A 23,995-nucleotide genomic window follows, 5' to 3' on the forward strand; every position below is an offset into this window, starting at 1 on the left:
CGTCTACCACCAGGGCTGACGGCCTTGCAGTGTTTTCACAAGAGACCCTGGGAAGGCAGGTCTGGACCGCCCATGGGTGGTCCGTGAGACTCACAGGTGGGCCGTCCGCAGCCAGGTGCCCTTCCTTCTATACTCCAGCCTCAGACTCCCAGGGCAGGGAACGAACCTCGTGGGCCACTCTGAACCAGGGAGGGCGCTGTGCACAGCCCAACTCCATGGCTAAAATGCTCTCATGCCCATGTCCCATGCCCATCTTGCAGATGGATGAAGTGAGGCTGAGAGAGGGTCAGGCCCATGTGCAAAGCTGTGGGGACCAAGGCCCTGCAGTCATTCCTACAGAAGTCTGTGTGATTCCACTCAGTGTTTAGAGCACGCCCCCACAGGCAGAGCACCCAACTCTGCTCACCACGTGTCACCCTTCTGGTGTGACCCTGCCCTCATCCATCTCCCAGGAGGTGCCGGAGGGAACAGACCCAGACATCCCTGGAGCTCACCTCCTCTGCCATACTGGTGGGCTTCACACTGGCACAACCAGAGGGCAGGCTGCCTCGGGCCTGGGCTCCCCTAACAGAGCCCCTCTGGGCCAGGACACTCGCCTGGTCAGAGGTGTGCCCCCTGCCCAGTACACACATGGTCCCAGGGTGAACCTGCTCCCCGCCCACCCCCGAGTGCTGGAACCATCATCCAGTGAACCTGGCATGAATGCTGTGCACGCGTGACCTTCTGCCACCAGCATCTAACAGGTCTAGATTCTGCTGGCTTCATGCACAAGCCACAAAGCTCCCCCTAAAACCACCCTCCAGAGACGCTCACTTACGCCGATCGTGAACTTGAACTTGAACGGTGGCCCCTCAAAGAACGCGGCGCAGTTGTCGTCGCTGCCAGTCACCAGGCGGTACGGCCGGCTCTGCTTGATGTCCACGCTGTTGATGACTTTGTTGTGGCCCGTGATCTCACCCACGGAGGAGCCGCTGTCCCACAGGAAGACGGCTCCGAACCTTCACCCAATGAGAGGAACCACAGGAGAGAAAGGTCAGGCCTTGCCAGGTCACTGGGACGGGCAGCTGTGTCACTAGCGACCAGGGGCAGGGATGCCGGCGGGGTAGCCCTGCTCACGATTGTGCATCACACGTGCTCCCAGAAAGAACCAACACACCAGCAACCCGGCTTCATCTGAAATGCGGGAGAGCTACTGGGAGCGGCCCCAAGGGGCCCCGGGTGACTGTGTCTTACAGCCCAGACTCAAGGAGCCCCCCACGTGAAGATGCCTCAGAAGCACTGGCCAGCCGAATGGCTCAGGGTTCACCAGTTTCACGGCTGATTTAACGAGGGGATTGGGGGAGTGATGGGGGGTGGAGGTTGGAGGTGGGGACCAGGAAACACACCAAGTACCAGCGCCTGCTCGAAACGAGACGCCGCCCTGCAGTCAGCGAGCAGTCGGCAGTCAATGAAAATGTGCTGTTTGCACTGCGAGCTATGACTCAGTGAAGAAGGAATTAAGACCAACAGGGATGACATAAGAGAGGATGGAAGGATGAATACCTATCAGGATACCCGTTAAGAGAAAGCCTGAGGAAGAGAAATGGAGACAAGTTCAAAGTGCTGGACTGCAGCAGCGGGGCTGAGGACGGAACCCCGCCTGCGCCTGGAGCCAGACGCCTGGAGCAAGGTCCAGACCCTGCTGGTCAGCGGCGCTGCGAGGGCAAGCAGCCGCCCAGGGCCACCTGCCCGGCATCCTCCTCCCAAGTAAGGCCGTGTGGGGTGCGCCCACCTGGCGATCACATCTAGCCTTCCCTCCTTGGCAGGTGTGGCGGTGAGGAAGCTTAGGGGAGGAACCCCAGTAAACACTCTAAGGAGCCCCCAAAGTTTGACCTGCTCCGTCTCCCTGTATCTAGAACGTGTGTGGGACAGCACGGGTTCCAGGAGGCGAAGGGCCGAGGATGTCGGAAAAAGGAGGTGCCTGGGCCCGGAGACAAACCCAGGGGGGCTCCCCGTGGTGACACGTGGTCTTCGGATGTGCACTGCTAAAGCCAGCCCTGTATCGAAGGCCCAGCACCCACAGGACTCATCACGCACCCTGCCACCCCCAGTCCGAGCCGCACTGACGTCACCACAGCCCTCCCACCGGGGTGCCCAGGAGAGAAAGCCAAGCAAGGGACATGGACGGGGAGAGGGGGCCGGGGGTGGAGGCCAGACTCACTTCTCCCTTCCTTCCCCGACCACGGCGATCCTCTTACTGTCTTCTGTCCAAGCAATGTCCTTGATCTTCCCAGCGAAGGGCTGGTACTCATACTTCAGCAGGTGCTCTTTCTGCGTGGTGTCCCAGATCCTCAGCTTCCCAGACACGTCTGCGGGCACAATGGGGCGGTGAGGGCCACGCTTACCTCGGGGCCAGGGCTGCGTGGGCTCCGGGCACACCATGTGGCGCTGCCCGCGGCCCCCAGGCTGGTGGGCTGGCCAGAGGCGCAGTCATCCATCAGGTAAGCAGCACTCAGACGCCATCACTTGAGCCCGCTGCCTCTGTGAGGACCAGCACAGGGTCCCAGCGTTTCCCCAGGGATCATGGGCCCTGCACAGGCCATCAGGAAGCCCAGGGACTCACGGTGGCACCCCCTGAACCCTGGAAGCAGTCTGATTTATGACTGTATTCCTTTCCTTGAAGAGGGTCGAACTGGCACACGGACTCAGAGCAACTTCCTTTAACACTTAGGAGCTAAAGATCCTCACTTGCAAAACAGGACAGAGTGAGGCTGTCTCTCCTGTGTGGGCGCTGTACTGACCAGTGGAAATGAGGGGTGCTCCTGTGCCCTGCAGGCCCTGCTCGTAGAGACAGGCACCCTGCCAGCACCAGTGGCTGAGAGCCTCCCGGGAGACACACAGGTCAGGACTGGCAAGGACGACACTCCAGGCGGAACCTGATGCCAAGCTGGTTTCTCACTGCAGTACTTGCGGCTGATCAGTGATAAAGCATCACCGCCTCCCTGCCCGCCTCCACCCTGACACCCAGTTCCCAGCACCAACCCTGACACGCCCCTTCCCAAAGGAGCAGCAAAAGTGGAGTGTTTTACAGGAACTCTCACGGCTAGGAGCTCAGCCCCACGTGGGTCGGGGGTGGCGAGAGAAGTCCCATCCCCCCAGCAGTTCTGTTCACCCTGCTTCCAGGATCCCTTCACTGAACATGAGGTCCAGGGGAACAGCTACTGTCTCCTGTTTGGGTCCACTTGAGGGTGGGCATCCCCTGCAGACGCGACCCCTGCCCCTTGCGGCTCTGCAGGTCTAAAACGCCTCCTACGACTGAACCCGAGGTGGGATAACCAGCCACCAGAGAGCTGTTGTGCCGACAAAGTGAGCCAACACGTGCGAAGTCTCAGACCAGCCCCCAGTCCGCTGCAGTCTAGATGAGTTAGTCTTTAACTGGTCAGTGTGTTGCCTAAGGCTCTGCAGAGGTCACTGGGGACCCCGCCTCTGCGGGCGCACACCCGGGGCTCCCGTCCAGCCGTGGGACAGCTGGAAGGGAACATGGGCTTCCCTGTGAACAGCACGGATGAGGGGGCCCTGGTCTTTGGACTGGTCCAGCCGGACAGCCTGGCACGCTGCCCAAGGTGAGCGCAAAAGCTGACCCGAGCGAGTTAAGCCCCTTAGCTGAACTAACGGGCCGGCAGGGAAAGGCAAGAAAGGGGCAGAGGCCGGAGAAGGGAAAGGTGTACTGCGTGTGCAGGAAGGACACGTACACCAACGCCCGTGCTCACGTGTACGTGTGTGCTCAGATTCACCCATCTACTAGGCCGTGCAGTCCCCGCGCTCAGGCCAGCCCAGGGTGCTACACGGAGTTACAGAGAACACAGCAGTGTCTGCAGCACACATCAGAAACAGTCTCACCCCTGGTCCCCAAGACAGCAGAGCTGCTTTCCCCCTCCCCAGGCTCAGGGGGGCACCGCCTGCCCTGCCCTCAGCTCACTCTCCCCTTAACAGGCCTGGCATCACAGTTCTTCTCCACCACCTGCCCCCCGACCCTGACCTGGACCATCAGCCTCCTCTGATGGGCCCTGCTGGTACATTTAATTCTTTTCAGGAGCACTTGGGCTGGAAACAGACAGAGGGGTTAGAGAACAGGCGTGGCCCCATTGGCTGAGGGCAGCCCTAAGCGGGTACCCCTGGGGACCAGGCCCCTGCTTGCAAACACAAGCACGCATCCACGTGCTGTGCTCACAGGGCCCCAGAGCAGAGACCCACAGTGCACAGGGGCAGACAGGGCCGGGGGAAGGGCTCCCTCTCTCCACATGGCCTCCTTCCACCATCCAGAGAGGGTCTCTCCCCAGACAATAAGCTGCATCCAGAAAAGAAACAGGATCTGCTCATGGTGAGCCTGTGCCCCACACTGTGTGGGGCTCACACCAGCATCACTGTGGTGTCAGGGGTGGAAACCCCTATGCAGCAGCCTGGGAAGATCCCCTAGAAAGGTAAATCAGGCCCTGGAATGGCTCTTCCCTGAGGACCACCAGCCAGGAGCGAGGGTCCCCAAAGGCATACGCTGCTGTCTGGTTTAGGGGCTGGGGGACTGGGCCCCTCACCCAGGCCTTCCGGAAGGTTCGATCCTTTACCTGAATGTGGACCAGCCAAACTTACGGGGATCTAAAGACTCACAGATCTGAGTCTGGATCCCCGACTGGGAGTGACCACAGGACTCCTGAGGTCCCGGGACCCCCAACTCCACCCTGGACATAGCAGGTGCTGGGTAACCCACTTTAGCCAGAGAGCATGGCACCTCTCCAGCTCCATACTCTACACACAACACTATCTTTAGCCCAGAGCACTAATCTCCGTGCAGTGCATGTTTCCTGGTCTTTGCTCCATTCAAAGGACCAGCTTGCTAGAAACGTAAAGCACACCGCCCACGGCCTGCCAGCTAACAGCCCCACTCCACTCACTTCCCCACCAAACCCGGGAGCTTGCACGAGAGGGAAAACGTGAGATGGAGCCTTTACTTCTGCGGACTGTCCTCTGCAACGGCCTCTGTACCAGCAGGCGAGGACTGTGCTTCCTGCTGGTTCAATGACCTGCCCCAGGACCGGAGGGCAGGCCTGGGCTCGCGAGTGATTCAGCAGCCGGGCTGCGGCTCCCAGCACCATGCTGTTGAGCTGCGCCAACCATACTCCTCTCCCGAGAAGACACATTTTAAAAGGCACCAGGGCCAAATCTCGGGCTTTAAATGAAGAGGCATTGTGCTGGCAAGCAAAGCAGGGCCAGCGGGGGCGGGGAATCACAGGGCTAGAGTAAATCATAGGATATAAATTAGAGCAAGTTTTACAGATGGAATTAAGAGTAGGTCTAAACATAAAAATCATTAAGGGCCCACTTCGTGCCAGCTCCTGGCTGAGCCCCACACACACAACCCTGGGCAGCTGGCATCAGCCGTCAGCGAGCACGCCTCTCACCCCGGAGTGTCCCAGAGTTTCAGGGACAGACACCCAAGCACACGCATTGCTGCCTGGGGTCCTCCCCAAACCAACCTGGTAGGAACTAAAGCTCCGGTTTACAGACAAGGCAGTTAAATCAAGGCCCAGGAAGGTGAGTTATTTTAAGGAAGGTTTGCACAGGTAGGAGGACTTCCCTGGAGGCTCAGCGGTAAAGGAGACTTGGGTTTGATTCCTGGGTTGGGAAGATCCCCTGGAGAAGGAAATGCCAACACACTCCAGTACTCTTGCCTGGGAAATCCAAATCCCATAGACAGAGAAGCCTGGCGGGCTACAGTCCATGGGGTTGCAGAGATAGACAGGACAGAGCGACTAACCAACAACACAGCTAGGAAGGGGCAACCCCTACAGGAACAACTCGACGCAGCCTGCCAGGCACGGAGAGGGCAGTGCAGACGAGCGGCCACCGGTATGTACGATCCCTGCCCTTCTCCACTGGCCATTAGTCCGTTCAGCAATTTGCTCACTTCCATCCCTCTCCGGGGGGGAACTGACAAGGCTCACATCAGCTCATCCACTCGGCCCTTCCTGGGGCCTGAGACCCGGCTGGACGCAGGCAAGGCTGCCCGTCAACACCTGCTGAGTGTACGAGCCGATGAATGGGAGACGCGGGGGGAGCCAGTCTACGTTGTGTGCCCCGCCTTCTCAGCTGTAGACATGACCGCATCGGGGTGAACCCGCCTCCTTCACCACGGTCACCTCATGTCCCTCCTCTTGCCCAGCCTCCCACCGAGTCACACGAAAGTCCGGCTGGAGGGAGCCAGGACCCCGACCGCCCAACAGAATGAGTGCTTGCCTGAGGCCAGAGCTGTGCTTGGTACAGGGCAAGGGGCAGCAGAGAAAGGCTACACAAGGCAAGGCTACAAGTCAGAAACACACACACACACTCTCATACATAGAAACACACACACACTCACACAGACACACACACTCACAAAGAAACACACACACAAAGAAACACACACTCACACAGAAACACACTCACACACACACGAGGCAAAGCTACAAGTCAGAAACACACGCACACTCACACACACGAGGCAAAGCTACAAGTCAGAAGCACACACACACATTCACAGAAACACACACACTCTCACACACACAGAAACACACTCACAGAAACACACAGACACACACACTCAAAGAAACACACTCGCACACAGAAACACACAGAAACACACACACAGAAACACACACACACTCACACAGAAACACACGTGCACACTCACAAACACACACACACGAGGCAAAGCTACAAGTCAGAAACACACTCACACACTCACACACACAGAAACACACACACAGACACACACTCACAAAGAAACACACTCGCACACTCACACAGAAACATGCACACTCACACACAAAGAAACACACACTCACACGAGGCAAAGCCACAAGTCAGAAACACACACACACATTCACACAGAGAAACACACACACAGAAACACAGACACACACACTCACAAAGAAACACACACACAGAAACACACACACACAGAAACACACATACACACGAGGCAAAACTACAAGTCAGAAACACACACACTCACACACAGAAACACACACACACAGAAACACACACACAAAGAAACACACACACATTAACACACACACTCACACAGACACACACACAGAAACACACACTCACAAAGAAACACTTGCACACAGAAACACAGTCACACACAGAAACACACACACACACACAGACACACACACTAAGAAACACACACACACAAACATACTCACACAGAAACACACACACAGAAACACACACACACTCACACAAACACACACAGAAACACACTCGCACACACAGAAACAGTCACACACAGAAACACACACACTCACACACAGAAACACACACACAAACACAAACACAGAGACACACACACTCACAAAGAAACACTCGCACAGAAACATACACACTCAAGGAAACACACACTCACAGAAACACACACAGAGACACACACACAGAAACACACACACTCGCACACAGAAACACACACGCAGAAACACACACTCACACAGAAACACTTGCACACACACAAACACACACACACACGAGGCAAAGCTACAAGTCAGAAATACACACACACACATTCACACAGAGAAACACACACAGAAACACACACAGACACACACACACTCACACAGAAACACACGAGGCAAAGCTACAAGTCAGAAACACACAGAAACACACACACGCTGACTCACTCACACACACACATTCAGTGGGCTTTGACACATCACAACACAGCTGCCCTAACGGCTCGTGAGCATCCCGCTGACCTCTGAGTTGGAACCAGCTGGAACACTGCCAGCTACAGCTCTGGAAAGGGGCTTCGCGGTGGCTTACACTTCCCACTCTGCCCCACCCTCCAGGACCTTCCTCCCTGCCTCCTTCACCCAACCCCCAACCTTCCCAAGCCAGGCTCCCAGGACTCGGGGCAGAGGGTGGGGTGGGCCACATCACATGCAGCCGGAAGCCACGCGCGCGGACAGACAGGTACCTCCGGAGGCGATGTAGAAGCCGCTGGGCGCGTACTTGGCCACCACCACCTGGTGGGCGTGCTCCGTGTAGATGTCGGCAATGGCCGGATTCTGCAGGGAGGAGACCAGAATGAACACAGGCAACCCAGAAGCGGGCAAACTTGCTTTCCACTCTCCGGATTAACGGAGTTGGGTGGGAAAGTGACCCACGGACACACACAAATACAGACGCCAAAACCTCCATAAGGAAAACCCCAGAAGTACGCTTACCTGCCTGGGTGACAAGAATTCTAGGCAATTTAACTCCTTTATAAGATGCGAGGTGATTTGCTTTCTTTTGGTACTTGCCAAACAAATACGTACTTTCGAAATACACATGGGACATAAAAGTTTCCTTAGGAAAAAAAAATCTATGACTCTTTTCTCCCACTTGTAGGGGGCTGCCGCCTTCTCTGAGTCCAGCTCCCCAGAGCGAGTCTCCCCCGTTCTGAACCAGCTCTCCCCAGGCTGCCAGGTGGGGTCTGACCCAAACCGGAGCCTCTGGCCTGGAGAAGCAGGAACACAGAGGCGGGTAGGCAGCTGGGGGGCCCTTCCTCGTTCAAATCCCTCGATTTGGGAAACTCCCTTTCGTGGCTCAAATCCAAGGCTGGCTGGACTCTGCAGTGAGAACTGGGCCAGCATCGGAGATCAGGAGCAGCTCTCTGGACTCAGTCATCAAGCTTAAACGTACAATTTATCAAAGTCGATCACGGCACTCCCCGGCACACACAGCAAACCTGAGGCCCTGTGCTCAGATGCTCTGTCATCAGAGCCCAGCGTCCTCCCAGGAGGGCAGAGAGAGCCAGGCATCTAATCCCCGGACACCCGCCGATATGCGCTGCGGAGCCAAGTGCCTTGTGAAAGGAGCAGCTACGGGCTGTGAACGCATCGGGTCCCAGGGAGGCTGCTGCGGGCGCATCTGACCCGCCTCCCCAACTGCCCCCACCTCTTCTGACCACCTCGCAGTCTCCCCATCCCCGTCTCTTAATGCCCCTCAACAAGGCCAGAGGCCCAGACTCTTCTCAGCTTCCTAGCCACAGGACCGCCCGCCCCCTCACCCAAAGAGTCCGGAGAAGCATCCTGCTAAGTGCCGTCTCCGGCAACCACCCTACCATTCCTGCAAGCCCCCCGGTCTCCGTAAATGCTGTGCCCTCGCCAGCAACACCTCTCCCTGCCTGCTAACACCCACTTATCAGGCCTGAAGAGCCATCTGTGTGAAGCCTGCCGTGACAGCCCCTCTCTCTCCTGTGCCTGCAAAGCATCTAACAGGACACACACCACGGTCCGTGGCCCCCGTATCCCTCTCGTCAAGCTTCTCTTTGACCTGCTCCATGTGCATCTATCTCCTTTAGCCATCACAGCAGTTAGCAAACGACAGATGCTCAATTATTTTTTTTTGGGGGGGTAAAAGTTTACACAGTCCTTTTACCCCTAGGACTTAGTGTCACATGATAGAGTAGGTACTTAACATATGTGGTTCATACATTAATCCAATGCAGAATAAACATAAGCAAAAAGTGAAATCAGAGAGACATCAACCATCTAAAGATACTCTGAATGGCAAATAAACCCGTGCAAAGGTGCTCAGTGTCATTAGCCTTTTGGGAACCGCAAATCAGAACTACAGTGAGAAACTACCCTATACCCAGGAGAGTCAAGAGAATTAAGACTGACGTCACCAAATGGTCGCAAGGATGGGTGGGGTACAGTCTGGAATGTTTATCTACTGCTGGGGGGAATGTATAATAATACAGCTGGAAGAGCTGGGCTGGTTATTTATAAAGTTAAACATAACATTTATGCAAAAACCCCACTCCTAGGTATTTACCCAAAAGAAAGAGAAGTGCGTGCCCACAAAAAGATACACATGAAAGTTCATGACAGTCCCTAAGTGGAGAACAACCAACCCAAAGGTTCACCCCCAGGTGTCAGGAGAAGCAAACTGTGCTGTCCACCCAGGGGAACACTACTTGGCAACAAAAGGCTACAAACTGCTGAGGCCCCTCAACCACAGGAGGAGCCTCGAAAGCCTCACACTGAATGACAAAGCTGGATGCAAAGGAGAACGCGCGGCAGGAGTCCGTTCTGATCAAAGTCCAGGAAAGGCCAGCCCACAGGCCACAGAAAGCCGGTCGTTGGGGCTGCCAGGGCCTGGGGGGTGGGGGGCAGGGTGGAGAGGCCCATGGGAGTGACTGGAAAGCTTTTAATTTGTCAAAACTCTAGTTGTGCGTTTGAAACGGATGGATTTTATTGTCCCTAGATTACCCTGCAATAAAACGATGATGTGTAGGATCCAGTAAACGTCCGTCCGAACCCAACCTGCTCCTTCCCAGGTTAGCCCTCTGGACTGGAACGTTCTAACAAGGACAACCTCCCTCATGGAGAAGCTGGCGAAAGCGGTCTGTGGCCCGGTGGCTCCAAGGCCCGTGTTCTGAGGCTGACGGAGGGCTCTCAGGCCCGCATGTAGGCACGACAGGTAGGAGACCACCCCCCAGGGGAACTCATGCCCACGGTGATGCCCAGCCCGGCCCTGCCCTTAAAGGGGAGCAGGAAGGGGGGGGGGTCACGTGGAGAAGTGGAAGGTGAGTTAAACAGTGGCCCTGGGAGGCAGTCCTGCCCCTACAGATCCTTCCCCTAAAGCAGCTGGGGCGAGTGAAACCTCGGGTCAGTCCGAGCGGGCTCTCCCGGCGCCCCCGTCCACATTCCCAACACAACTGGGGGCGAGCTCTCCAGGCTGAACACAACAAACAGAGTCAGCAGCAAAACCCTGCCCCCAGCTCCCCAGCCAAAGGGGACGCCTCCCTGTCCCCAAAGCGTCTGTGACCGCCCAGGCTCATGGCAAACCCAGCCGTGCAGGGCTGGGGCGCCCCTCCCCTGGGACTTCCTTCCTGCCCTCCTCCCCCCACCCCCCTCATCAGGGGACAGGGGCTTCAGGCAGAAACCAGAAGGAAGCCTTGGCATTTGAGGCCCGTGGATGCCTAGCGGATGTGGGTAGAGCCTGCGAAAACCTCCTGTCGTCTCGCTGGGTCCCCAGGCGCATCCCAGCCCTGCCCCCCACCCTCCACCGTTGGCGTGTCCCTCTGCAAACCCCACTTCTGACCCCAGGCCTGTCCCGGCCCTGGCCCTGACCCGCTCGCTGTTCAACCCTGCCCTGCCCTGCCCTGTGATCCTAGGCTTGTCCCAAGTCCATCCACCTCATCTTCCCACTCTGGCCAGATTCCAGTTTTTCCTGCCCCTCCTGGGACCAGGACAATACCGTGACAACATCTGAACTGACCCCTCTGCCTTCCACTAACACACCAGGCTCTATGTCCGGACTCTGATCACACATTCAGAGGACCCTGGACCATTCCCACCTCCCACCTGTGTGTGGAGGCCCATCCCCAGCCCAGCAAATGAAGCATTCTCCCCCCATTCCTTTCCACACGTGGAAGGGAGAATTCCTAAAGCACCCCCCGCCCCCAAAGGAGCTTTCACATTCCTTTGTCCTCTGAGGCCAGAGGTCACCACAGCACTTTACAGGTAAGGTTAAGGGGTGGCCCCAGCCACAGGGCATGGCAGCTTTGCCTCGGCACGCCTGGAATCCTGTGGACGTGTCGCCACATCAGTGAAGCCACTGGACACAGCCCTGCTCCTCTGGAGCTGCTGATGGCCCGTGGCGGCCTCCTCCAAACTCCAGGCAAAGTGACCTTTGGGAGGATTAAGTTTCCAGAGCACTGGCTTTCTAGACACACCCAGTTCCTAAAAGCAGGCCCTAGAAACCGACCTGCACGGCGAATGTGACCTGCGGGGCCCTCTGCTCACGGGGGACCCAACTCAGTGACTGCCAAGCAGCTCCACAAACCTCTCTGCTTCCAGACCTGCAGAACTGAACCCAGAGGCTCAGTCCAGGGTTCAGCCAGCCCATCCCGCTCGACCTTGGAGGCTCCCTCTCTCATCCAGAGGAAGCAGCCCTAAGCCACAGTCCAGAGTCCATTTTCCATTCTGCCCCTGCCCTCCTCTAGTAGGTCACTCGCTCTGACATTCTTCCCTTCTTTCGCTGCAGGCTGGAATACCTTCCCTACTTCCCAGATGACCTTCTCCGAACTACCTTCTAACGCTTAGGCAAAGGCTCCCCGCCTCCTCCAGGAAACCTTCCCTGATGCTCCAAGGTAGAAATGATCTCTCCCAGCCCAGAAAGCCCACACTACCTTCCCTACCCTCCCACCCTTATTATTTGCTACCTTGGACATATGTCATTCTTACACTTGTAAAGCTTCTCACCAAGTGGACCCCCACAGAGGGCAGAGCCCAGGTCTGATTCACCACTGCAACTCTGACCACTGCACCCCCACCCTCTGAAAAGACTGGGGCATGCCAGTCCCCAGCAGCCATTTTTGAAAACACAACCATCATATGCTGATGACTACTCTCAGACAGCCGGGGTGACCCTTCAGTTGATTCTCTTTGAAACCTCACAGTACCTATGGGTAACCTTAGGACCCCATTTTACAGGCAAAGAGGTGGGGCAGAGAGTCTTGGAGGGATGTGCCCAAGTAAGTGGGGGGGACTGGGACCTGAACTCAGCTGAGCAGCCTTGCTCCTCTTGGTTCTTCTCCATTACCTACGTCTGGAGTCACTGTCAGCCTGACTCCTAACTCAGGGAACAGAGGTTTGCAGCGATGGAGACAGCTACCCAGCCACCCACCTGGAAGTGTATAGCCTGAATGGAGGTGGGTGGGAGTGGCCACGCCCAGAACCTTCCTTCTGGCTCCCTGCCCAGCCCCCACCCTGAAGCAAACCAAGCCCTAGAACAGGGGCCCCCGGGGGGACCCCCATGTGAGAGTGGGCACACCACTCCCTGCTGGGCCCAGCATGATGCCACCTCCCTTCCTGTCCCTCTTTCCCTCTGCCTGCCCAGGGCCTTCAGAGGAGTCAGGAGGGGAGACTGTGGGGGCTAGGGTCAGCCCCCGCCGTGTAACCAGGGACAGGGCTGCCGCTCTGCTGCAACCGTTTCTTTGCCTCCCTGCCAAGGGCAAGAAATGGTGGCTCAGATGGTAAAGAACCCGCCTGCCAATGCAGGAGACGCGAGTTTGGTCCCAGGGTCGGGAAGATCCCCTGGAGAAGGGCATGGCAACCCACTGCAGTATTCTTACCTGGAGAATCCCATGGAGAGAGGAGCCTGGTGGGCTACAGTCCATGGGGTCGCAAAGAGTCAGACACGACTGAGCAAGCACACAACAACAAAGGATAAGACAGACACCCAAAGCCCACAGTGAGTCCGCAACAGTGCTGAGAGGACACAAGCTCAACTTCTGCCCACCTCCGTGCCCCTGTATTCCCTGCCAGACTCCCCCCATCTCTGCTGTCTCAACCCCCCTTCCTGGAAAACTCTTACTCACCCTCCAAAACCCAACTCAAAAGTGCCCTTGCTCCAGAAACCTTCCTCGAGGCTCTGTGACACAGCTGGCCCTTTCCTCTTGTTCCCAAAATGCTGAGGACACGCTTCTTTTACAGCGCTAACCTGGTGAGTTAGGATGTTACCTACCGGGGTTCTTCGCTCACCCCTGCTGACATTTCTGGGGAACTCTTTGTTGCAAGACAGTCCTGCGCATTGTGGAATGTTTGGCAACGCCCCTGGCCTCTGCCCACTAGATACCAGTAGCACAAAAATGTCCTCAGATATTGCCAAATACCCCTCAACAGGGTGGGGGTGGGGGCAAAACTGCCTCTCATTGAGAACCACTGATTTAACCTTGGGCACCAAGGCTACTGGCTGGGCTTGGCAGGACGAGGAATGTGTGTGGGAAATGTTAGGACCGAGGGCTGCACGCAGCAGCTGACGATGCCTTCATCTTCGAGCAGCCAAATTGGCCTCCCTCCTGCCTCACGTGAATTCCCCAGGTGGTGAAGAATCCCTGCCAATGCAGGAGATGTGGGTTCAATCCCTGGGTGGGGAAGATCCCACCGGGGAAGCAGAATGGCAACCTGTCCCAGTATTCTTGCCTGGAAAATTCCATGCACAGGGGAGCCTAGGGTGCTACAGTTGGTGGGGTCACAAAGAGTGGGACACACCGAGCATGCATGCACCGGCCTCATACCTTAGCTACAGAACAGTCTCTCCACTGACTTGACTACACGGCTCATCTGTTGAACCTTTTCGTGGTTCTGGTGACCTCGGGCCAGGGCTGGGCTGTGGTGGGGTGGCCTGACCCCCAGCACCAGAGTCCAGCACCCTCTCCTGCCTGCCTATAACTCCCCCCACCCCAGGGCTCCGGCCACAAGGGTCAATAACCTGTGCGGGACTCTCCTGCCAACCCTGCTCCACCTGACTGGTCCCTTCCTGGGCCCCCAGCTGCTCAAGGTCCCCTGGGATGACACCTCCTGGCACATTTCTGCCTCTCGGCATCAGTCCTGACTGTCGGTTTCCCCTGGATTCGGTGAGCTCCGTGAGGACAGGCCTTTGCTGGGGAAGTGTCCAGAGCCAGGCCTGGGCTCCACTACAAAGCAGGTGCTTATATACACCTATAACAGGATCAAGTCGGGCTCAAGCACAGGAAGTGGAGGGGGCAAGGAGGGTGGGAGAGAAGTGGAAGTGACCCCCTGAGCCAGCTGACACTCAGGGTGGGGGGGGCTCCCAAGATACTGGCAATGGGTGGACACTAACATCACAGCACAAGCACCTGAAGATCATTAGCCCAGAAGCCAGTGGAGCACGTCCCCACCCTTCGGGACCCCTCAAGAGCTCTGGAGCCTTCTCTGAGCCCAGCATCCTTGCTTGTTAAAAGGTCAGACCACAGGACCCCAGAGCTCTCCTGGCCCGACCCCTTGTCTGTGCTGCCCGCTGGCCTTCTGTCCAGGTGGCGATCAAACACGCCACCTGCTTTTGTCATCAGGCGGCCCGTTTCAGTCCCACCCAAAGCAGCGAGCTCCACAGGCAGGGGCACTGTCTCCGTGCTGCCCATAGAGCACGCAGTCATCCTGGGCAGGGGGCAGGGACTTGAGGCACGTGTCATGGGACAGAAGGGACGAGGTCGGTCCTCCGCTGGCCATCTGTCCCTTCGTGTACACGCCCCACCCCCACCTGAAGGGGACGCCCAAGGTGGTCCTTCTGCACGCTGACTGGCAGTAGGTCACCCCATGGGAAAATCAGCGCTCAAGTTCAACATCCCCTAAGCTGGCCTCCAGGGCTTCCCAGGTGGCCCAAGTGGTAAAGAACCCACCTGTCGATGCAGGAGGCATGGAGACGCGGGTTTAATCCCTGGGTCGGGAAGATCCCCCGGAAGAGGGCATGGAACCCACTCCATGGGTCACAACGGAGTTGGACATAACTAAGCACGCGGCACGCACGCCAGCTGGCCTCTGCCCTGCTGACGATGAGCCCACAGAGCCCGTACTTGAAGCACAGAAACATCAGACTGCTACAAACACTACACCCCTGGAATTCAACATCACATAATCATTTTCCCCACATATGTGCGTGTGTGTGTGTATAGTGGGAAGACCCCCCAGAGAAGGAAATGGCAACCTGCTCCAGTATTCTTGCCTGGAGAATCTTCATGGACAGAGAAGCCTGGCGGGCTACAGTCCATGGGGTCACAGAGTCTGACGCGACGGAGCGACTACTGCACACACATATAGTACATCCTAGCTCTGGAATGTAGGGACTGCAGCTTTGAAAGCAGGCCCCAAACCTGCCTGTGTAGCAGATCTGCTGGCTGCTACTGGCAGCGGGCACTCACTTGCCAGAGCCAGTTTACAGGGAAGTGATCCCAGGCGGTTTAGAACGTGATGAGGCTCCTTCACAGCCACTGGGAGCGGGGAGGAACCTTCCAACTACACTGCGGGCGCGGGGCAACAGGGCCTCAAAAGTACAAGTGTATCAGGCTCCCTCCTTCTGGAATGTTCCTTTCTGGATGGCCATCTCACTGCCTGCTTTTAACCCGGCAGAGAATTTCCTCTCCTCTCTTAGGTGTGGCAATCAAATGTGTTGAGAGAAAAACAGATGAGATACGCTCTTTGCCGCCAGCTTGAGAAGTGCCATGATGCTGGGTTCACAAAGCAACTTTGAAGGCAGCAAAGTGAAGGACAGCTGTGGCTCCAAGTGAAAGGTTAGCAAGGGCCTGACGCCTGCTTGGTGGGAATAAAGGTGGTATCTGGCACTCAGTCGTGTCCAACTCTCTGTAGCTCTCAGGGCTCCTTCGTCCACGGAATTCTCTTGGCAAGAATACCGAAGTGGGTTGCCATTTCCTTCTCCAGGGGATCTTCCCGACCCAGGGATCGGGCCTGCATCTCTTGCGTGGCAGGCAGATTCTTTACTATCTGAGCCACCAGGGGAGCCTTTCTTACTTCCATACAGTAAACCTTCTGTGGCTGCCTATCATCTCCGCCACACAGCCTGCCTTTCAATCAAGAAGGGACTTACTGAGCACCGGACTACGTGCCGGGCGCTGTGCTGGCTGGGACACGGCAGGTGAGAGTGGCTACTCACCGTCTGGCTCCTGGAAGGCCAGGATAGGAGGGCCACTTAGGAGGTGAAGCTGCCACAGCAAATGGGCAGCGAGCCATGCTGCTATTTGAGGAAAGAATGTGCAGACAAGGGACACAGCAAGGCTCAAGTCTGGAGACCCACACGCAGCAAGCTCCAGAGGGGGCGTGGAATCTGGGGGCCTGGAGCCCCAGGGAGGGAAGCTGGCAGTGAGGAGAGGTCGGGGATGCAAGGCTGGACGACAGGGCACCATCGGTCTCGGATGGGAGAGCCAAGGAACAGCTCGACCCCGTATTTTAATAACCGGTCCAGCAGCAGTGATGAGGGCAGGCTGGAGGAGGGCCAGGGAGAAAGGCCAGTTTGGCCTTTGGTTTTTGCAGTCCAGGCGAGATAGCATGATGAGGGTGGAAGCAGTGAAAAATCCGTCAGATTCAGAAGTCTTTGAATGCAGAGGCAATAGGACTCAATGGAGAACTAAATATGGTGTGGAAAGGGGAAGTCCAAGGCTGGGGCCAGAACAGCTGGCAGAGTGGCGGTCGCCATTCTGAGGATGAACACGTGGGAAACCCAACTGTGGGGAGGGCGTGTTCAGTATAAGCCGCCCATCAGACGTTCTGTCGGACATTCCCCAATCTGGTCCCCTCCTCCCTTTCGTGTCTCTTCTGGACTCAGCCTGTATTCTAACCAGACTGAATTCCTATTTCAATATTCAAGAAAGTAGTGTCTTTTTTTCCCCCAGGAATACTCTGCCCTAACAAAAATTATTCCCACCTTGACTTGAACAGCAATGGTCCGCTCCCATCAAACAAAAGCCTAAATGCCTGATGGGACTTCTTGAACAGGGTGGGAAGAACACACCTGCACCCGCTGTCTTGGCCCTGAAGACACTTAAACAGATGGGAAAAGTAAGCAGATGCGCCCTCCAAAGAGAACTGTCAACTCGCTAAGGATGAAAAGCTCAGAAGAGGGACTTCCCTGGTGCTCTAGTGGTTGGGAATCCATCTTGCAATATGGGGGACGTGGGTTCGATCCCTGGTTGGAGAGCTGGGATTCCCTCAAGCCTCGGTGCAATTAAGCCCTCATGTTGCAACTACTAAGCCAGGTGCCTCAACTAGAGAGAAGCCCGGGTGCTGCAACAAAGACCTGTCGCAGCCAAAAATAAATAAATATTAAAAAAAAAAAAAAAAAAAGCTCAGAAGAACAAGCAAGCGGAAAACACAATAGGTTCCGTAAGTTAGGGAATGCCTCCTGCAAAGAGGGTGCTTGTCCGTGACCGTAAACAGCGTCTCCATTGGAAGCGGCTCCGTTTACTAGCTGCCTTACTACTACCTCGCTGAGCTGGACCCCTGTTCTGAGCAGTGGGTCCCCTGGGTGGGTGGAGCGGGGAGGTGGGGAAGATGCAGTTTAAAGGAGAAGCTGCAGGTTAAGAACCTTTCATGGCACCAGACACACAGTAGGTCTTCATGGGCAGGCTCCCATCTGGAAGTGAGTATAGCCCGCCGTGACGTGTGTGTGCCTTGTAAGGGGCAAACCTAAGCATTCATTCCGCTGCCCCGTATCCCTGAGAATGCCTTCACTCGTTTTATTTGATAAACTACAGTATCTATCTACTCAGGGCCATCTCAACTCTTCTTTTCTCAATATCTCAGAAGCTCTCTGGAGACCTCTGGATCTTTACGATCTAAGTCCTTGCCCATGTTTTCCCCAGTTCTGAGTGAATCGGGATCAGCTTTCGAGGAATCTGTGTCTAGCAGAGGAGCTGTTAGCACCTTCAAAGCACATTCACACACACCCACCCCTTCAAGTGAGGGGCCAAGCCATCCTGGGCAGGGCAGAAACTGCCAAATGGAGCTTTGTCTCCCAGCAGACTGCTTGGGGGTGGGGCGGAGAGGGGTGCGGTGGCAGAGCCAGCAGCATCTCAGACCTCACAGACAGGACACCAAGACCACAGAGCCCCTGCACTGCTTCAGCCAGCTCTGAGGTTCAGAAAGCAAGGCTACCTCCAGAGGGAGAGTTCCAGTGCCCCAGGGGTAACCACCCACATATCCTGAATTTAAGCTGACATCCCTTGAGGGGGCATCACCAATCAAAGCCATTCACTTACAGACTGTGTATAAGCCCCACCCAGGAAGCTCAGGAGAACCCTCCTCACCCCCAGACACTAGGGAATGGTCATGTAGGTACCTCCGGCTTCCACCCCCACCCACCACTCAGTCCAGGCACGGCAAAGATTTCAGTGTGTAATCTCAGCAGTGGGGAGACTGACAAACACACCGGGTCATATCGATAATTACAGAGAAGTAACGGAATATTTTTGAGGATTTCCCAAGGAATGGGCTCTAGAAGCCTTCTCAGCCTGGGTACAGGAAACCTGTGCAGATGATTCATGGGGATAAACTGGTTCCTTATTTTGCAGTGGGGCTCAGACCCCGCGAAAGGGAAGACCAGGCCGGAAGGGTAGAGACCTGGGTGTGAGCCCCGCTTCTGCCACACTGGGGGACCGTGGGTGTGCCATGAGTATGGGTGTCCGCCCGGCATGCAGGGTCTCCCTCAGGGGGGCCCAGGCCAGCAGGGCAAGCCGGGGAGCCCCAAGTCATCTCCATTTTACAGATGAGTAAACCGGGGCTCAGAGAGGCCGAGTCACCAAGCACCTCAAGGGTCAAGGTCCCATCTCTCAAACCCAGAGCCCTTCACTTGAAGGGAACTAAATCTGAGCCTCGGCTTCCCCCACGGAGAAAGAGACTTGGGTCTGGATAAATTTGCAACTGTCTCCCTGGGCTTCCGAGGTGTGGTCCCCGAAGCTGAGGGGGGCGTGGCGTCCTCGCCCCAGGCCGCCGGACCGGAGGGGAGAGGGTGCAAGGGGAAGGATTCACCCCAGAGCTGGGCGGGTGGTCAGGAAAAGAACCGGCATCCGGGCGGCGGCCGGTGGAACGGGGTAGGCGCGGTACTCACGTCTATGTTCCTTAGGATGACGCACTTGCCATTGGTGTAAAGAAAATTGTTGCCCTTGGGGTCGCCGCCGACGATTTTGGAGACACCCCTCTCCACCTGGGGGAGGCTGGCGAACACCTTCTCTGCAGAGACACAAACGCAGCCAGGCACCTGAGGGCCAGCCCCACGCCGGGCTGAAGGCGGAGGGGAGGGAAAAGGGGAGAGAAAAAAGGAGAAGGGGGGGCGGCCCTAGACCGGTCTCTGCCGGTCACCTGTTGCCTCCAACCTGGAGGGGCGGCCGCCACTTTGAAGGAGCGCAGGGGACGGGTGCGACTTCCTGGTCCGCGCGCTCCCTTAACCAGGCCCTGCAGGGAGATACGGGGGCTTCCGCGGGGCCCCGACCGCATCGCCAACTTTGGGGCGCCCTCCTCGCCTTCCCCCGCCGGCCAGGAATTGCCGCCCGGCGCCCCCGGGAGGGCGGCGGAGCGCTCACCAGCCGGCTCCCGCACCCCTCCCCCGCGCCCCGCGGACCTCGCCGGACCGCCCGCACCCGGCCGATGGCCGAGGGGGCCAGGCAGGCAGGCAGGGCGGGCGCCCACCCCCGGGGCGGGGGGCGCACCGGGCCGCGGCACTTACTGATCTCGTACGGCATCCTTGCCCACTTGTTACCGCGCCGCGCTCGCCAGAGAGCCTCCAGGGGCCGCGCGCGCCGCGAATCAGACCTGGCCGAGGCCGAGCCCGGGGACAGGGGCCGAAAGGCGGCGCCGGGCGTGCAGGGCGCGGAGAGGGGCGGGGGGGGCGGTCCGACGCCGGGTCTCCGAGGCCGGCTCGCGCCCTGCCCTGCGCGCTGCCGCTGCGGACGCGCCGAACCCGGAAGCGCGGCCCCGCGCGCGCGGCTCGCCCCCCAGCTTTGACCATATATAGTCAAGCGCTCGGCTCGGCGGCTGCGGCTCCGGCGAGCCTGCGCGGACCTGGCCGCCGCCGCGCCCCTCCCCCTCCCGGCTCGGGCTCCTCCCCCTCCCCGCTCGGGCCCCGCCCAATGAGTCCCGCCTCCGGAAGTGACGTAAACCGCGACCGCATGAAAAGGCGGCGTGGTCAGTGCGGCGTATTAGAATGCGCCTGGGAGCCGGTGGGGGAAGGTTGGGTAGTGGTGGGGAAGGGTGGGCTGAGGAAGTTGGGTTTTTTTTTGGTGAAGTTTTGTGGGCGCTGGAATCACCAGAGGGCCAGGATAAGGCTTATATTTGCGTAGCGGGCGTTTACTGAGCTGCCAGCCTTTCAGCCCAGTGGGCGTCCTGCTTGGGTTTTGCAAACACAGAAGTAAATCCTTTTTCTTGCTTTCTCTTTTAAAGCATGTTTAACTGGTAGTTGCCCTTCCTCGCAAAAAGCAGCTCCAGGAGGAGTTTTAGGGATGTGCTTTGCAGGGCCCGAGCTCTCTTAAAAACTTTCGAAAACTAGGAACCCAAGAGCAGAGGGGGGAGGGATGTAGGTTCTAAAAAAAAAAAAAAAAAAAAACTAGTGCTTATTTCCTATTGAAAGCAGAAGAAAGGGGGAACTTCCACATGTAAGGCTGAAGCAGCGGCTCGTTGCCAGGGGAAAAGCAAGTTGGGTACTGTCTCGGGGTTTGCAGGGACGGGTAGAGGAGGGGTAAACGTAAACTCAAAAACCTCAGGGTGACCCTTGACTTTTCTGGAACCTACTGGAAAAATTTTTTATGCTTAACCTTTACTCATTTGAAACTTTAAAATTTTTCAACGTATAAAAATAGAAAAAAACCAGGATCTTGGCGTCAGACATAGGAATCAATGTACTGATCATAAGGAAGTGCTCGCGGTGGAAGCTTCCAGAGCAAGGTGGTCAGTGTGTCTTTCTCTCCCAGGCCAGGCCTGTGCGACCTCCTGGGGTCCATGCTATCCTTGCCTCTGGCTCTCGGGAAATCTTTCGGAGTTGCAGGGGGCATTGTACCTGGGTTGGCTCTATTTTTGAATTGCATCCAGGTTCATTCCTTGTGTCTTTACTGAATAGTCCTGCAGAGCCCTGAAGGGGCACCTGCGTGAACACAGGTGTGTCCTATCTGGTCTCTAGGCATTTGCTCCTACCCTGCCCCACCTTCATCTCTGCTCTTCAGGCTGCAGCCTGTTTTAAAACTGAAAATGAAATCTGTTCCTTACACTCAAACCTGTAGGTGCTCAGTCTCAAATGTTCAAGGCAGAAGTCATGAAAATGGCCTACTGAGCCCTCTGTGCTAGGTCTCAGGTTTCCATGAGACTATCTTACTCTCCACTTTCAGCTCTGCTCTCTCGTTTATTTTCTGCAGCACCTCACCTTCCTGGGTGTTCCACGAATGCCCCAGCCTTGCCCCTGCCTCCAGGGCTTCTGTAACCTCTGTTGGCTACCTGGAATTACTCAAAAGTACTTACATGTGTGTGTTCTTTATTCAGGGAAAATCCCCTACCCTGACCACCTGACTGAATCGAAACCTTCCAACCCCTACAAATACCTTCTTGATATCCCTGTTATTTGGAGTGTGTCCCTGGCACAGGGTTGATACTCAAATGGCTGACTCCAGACCCCATGTGCAGTCCTCAACTGAAAAAAGTATCTGTGAAGGTAGTCTTGTGAACTGAACCACCCTAGAGATGTTGCCGGAACAAAGGGGAAAAGAGTGGTCTACAGGTGGGGGCTGTAATCTGAGAATTGGGACTGGGATTAAGATCAGGTGTGCTAACTTTTCACCCCTCAGACATCTGTATAACGGAAGGACTAACTCTAAAGCATTGACCTTAAGCCCTTGAAAGCAGATAACCCTTATGCATGGGGGTAAAACCTTAGATTCGATAAATGAGACTATACAGTAAGCTTAGTTACCCTGACAGGAAGCTAGACTCTATAGCTTAAAAGGAAGTTAGGTTGGTCTGGGGACTTGAGTTTGGATGGGGGTTAGGGATGCTGGCCTTTGCTATAAAAATCGGGTCACAGCAAAACATGAGTTGGCAGGGAGTTGCAGGGGTTGGAAGAGGGACATATGGGGTGCTGTTTCCCTGGGGTGTTATGCCCAGAGTCTGAGTCCCCAAAACTGAGAATAAGACATCCACAGCAATGCAAAAGCATGAAGGGGTTTTATTTCTAGCTCGAGCTAGGGCTCCCGCCACATCCAACGCAGTGGAGTTGGAGCAAGGAGCCCCGAGTCAGATTTACAGATTTTAGAACAGAGTTGGCAAGGGCTGATTGGCTGCAGGAGTTTCCTACTATTTACTAATTGGCTAATCTTTATTGGCTGCAGGGGTTTCCTGGTATTTACTAATTGGCTATTGGCTGCAGGGGGATGTCTTTTACGTCCTGATAAACTCAAACCAGGTTACGGGAGTATGCTGATTAGACAAGTCCTGGCATCTGCAGGGATGACCTCACTGGGCAATGACTCAGCCTTTCCCGTGAGTCCTACCTTAGTCCCTGAAGCCTATCATGGCGTTTGTTAGGTCCCAACAGGGTGATCCCAGCTTGGTTCATCTCAGCTGTAAGGGCTCAGCCATTCTTGAGTTGGTATCAGCTGTGACTCGCTGTTACTAATGCCCCTTGGGCTCTCCCACTCCTCACCCACACCTTTTAATAAAAGTGTCAATGTACTCTTGGTCTCTGGGGACCCTGAAACAACTGTACCCCAGTCTGTGCTGTGTCACCAGCCACTTCTGAGCCCCTCATTTCTGAAACTGCCTCCCTGGCACTTCAGAAGTGTCCCAGAGACACATACTAGGACTATAGCTAATGCCAACTGAGACCAGGCAACCTTGCCTTCTCCCATTGCACGAGACGGCTCCTCCAGGCTGTCCCTTCCTGCAGTGATTAGCGGCCCCATCTCTGGCTATACTGGCCAGAAAACTCATCTACCCACCCACAGCTGCCACATTCTTCACCTGGACTCTTGGATGCCTGAATCTCTGGTTAATATCCTGCCACCTCCCACTCCGGTCTTTTTTCTCTCCGTAGACAGCAACAGCCTCTCCAGGCCCTAGGGTGCCCAGCCTGGCTCTCAAACTGCTCTCACCCTGGTTCTTCTAGCTCAGAGCCTGCCTTAGGGTTTCTGCACCTGTTTCCAGGCCTTTCCTGATACCGCACAATTTTAAGGCCAGAGTTCATTCAACTAAAATTTTAACTACTTGGGAGCAAAGCCCTATGATATGGGAATAGTGGTCGGAAGTACTTTCTTAGGAATACCCACATCTCTGCCTGGGGAGACTTCCAACTGCAGATAAGGGTGAGACAACCCCTTTCTTAACAAGCGGCAGTCAGCTCCGAAGAGCCTTGCTCAGACTCTGTAACCCGCCAGACCACGGCCCCTCACTCTTGCCCGCCTGGCTCCTCTGTCCATGGGATTCTCCAGGCCAAGAGTATTAGTGGGTTGCCGTGTCCCCCTCCAGGGGGATCTTCCCGACTCAGGTATCAAACCTCCATCTCCTGCATTAGCAGGCTGACTCTTAACCACTGAACGACCTGGGAAGCCTAAACTGTACGTAAACAGCATTTAACATGTGCCTGCTGGGTTAATCCAATTTGCCTGCCCGGCCGACATTGTAAACATCACAACAAGGACCAT

At 56.2% G+C, this 23,995-nt stretch overlaps 1 protein-coding gene across 1 annotated transcript in view; it reads right to left on the reverse strand.

Annotated features, from left to right (window-relative positions):
- The window catches only part of WDR1 (WD repeat domain 1), a 40,964-nt gene extending 20,804 nt beyond the window's left edge, over positions 1 to 20,160 (reverse strand). Inside the window, exons 1-2 of the mRNA XM_068975118.1 lie at positions 20,041 to 20,160; positions 19,426 to 19,547 (exon numbers count right to left, since the gene is read on the reverse strand). Of these exons, the coding sequence (XP_068831219.1) occupies positions 19,426 to 19,547; positions 20,041 to 20,056 (138 nt within the window). The 5' untranslated portion in view covers positions 20,057 to 20,160. The remainder of the gene's footprint in view (positions 1 to 19,425; positions 19,548 to 20,040) is intronic.
- Positions 20,161 to 23,995: the final 3,835 nt, after the last annotated feature.

This window comes from Capricornis sumatraensis, chromosome 7 (genome assembly GCF_032405125.1).
Source record: "Capricornis sumatraensis isolate serow.1 chromosome 7, serow.2, whole genome shotgun sequence".
In the NCBI taxonomy this organism is placed as follows: Eukaryota; Metazoa; Chordata; class Mammalia; order Artiodactyla; family Bovidae; genus Capricornis; species Capricornis sumatraensis.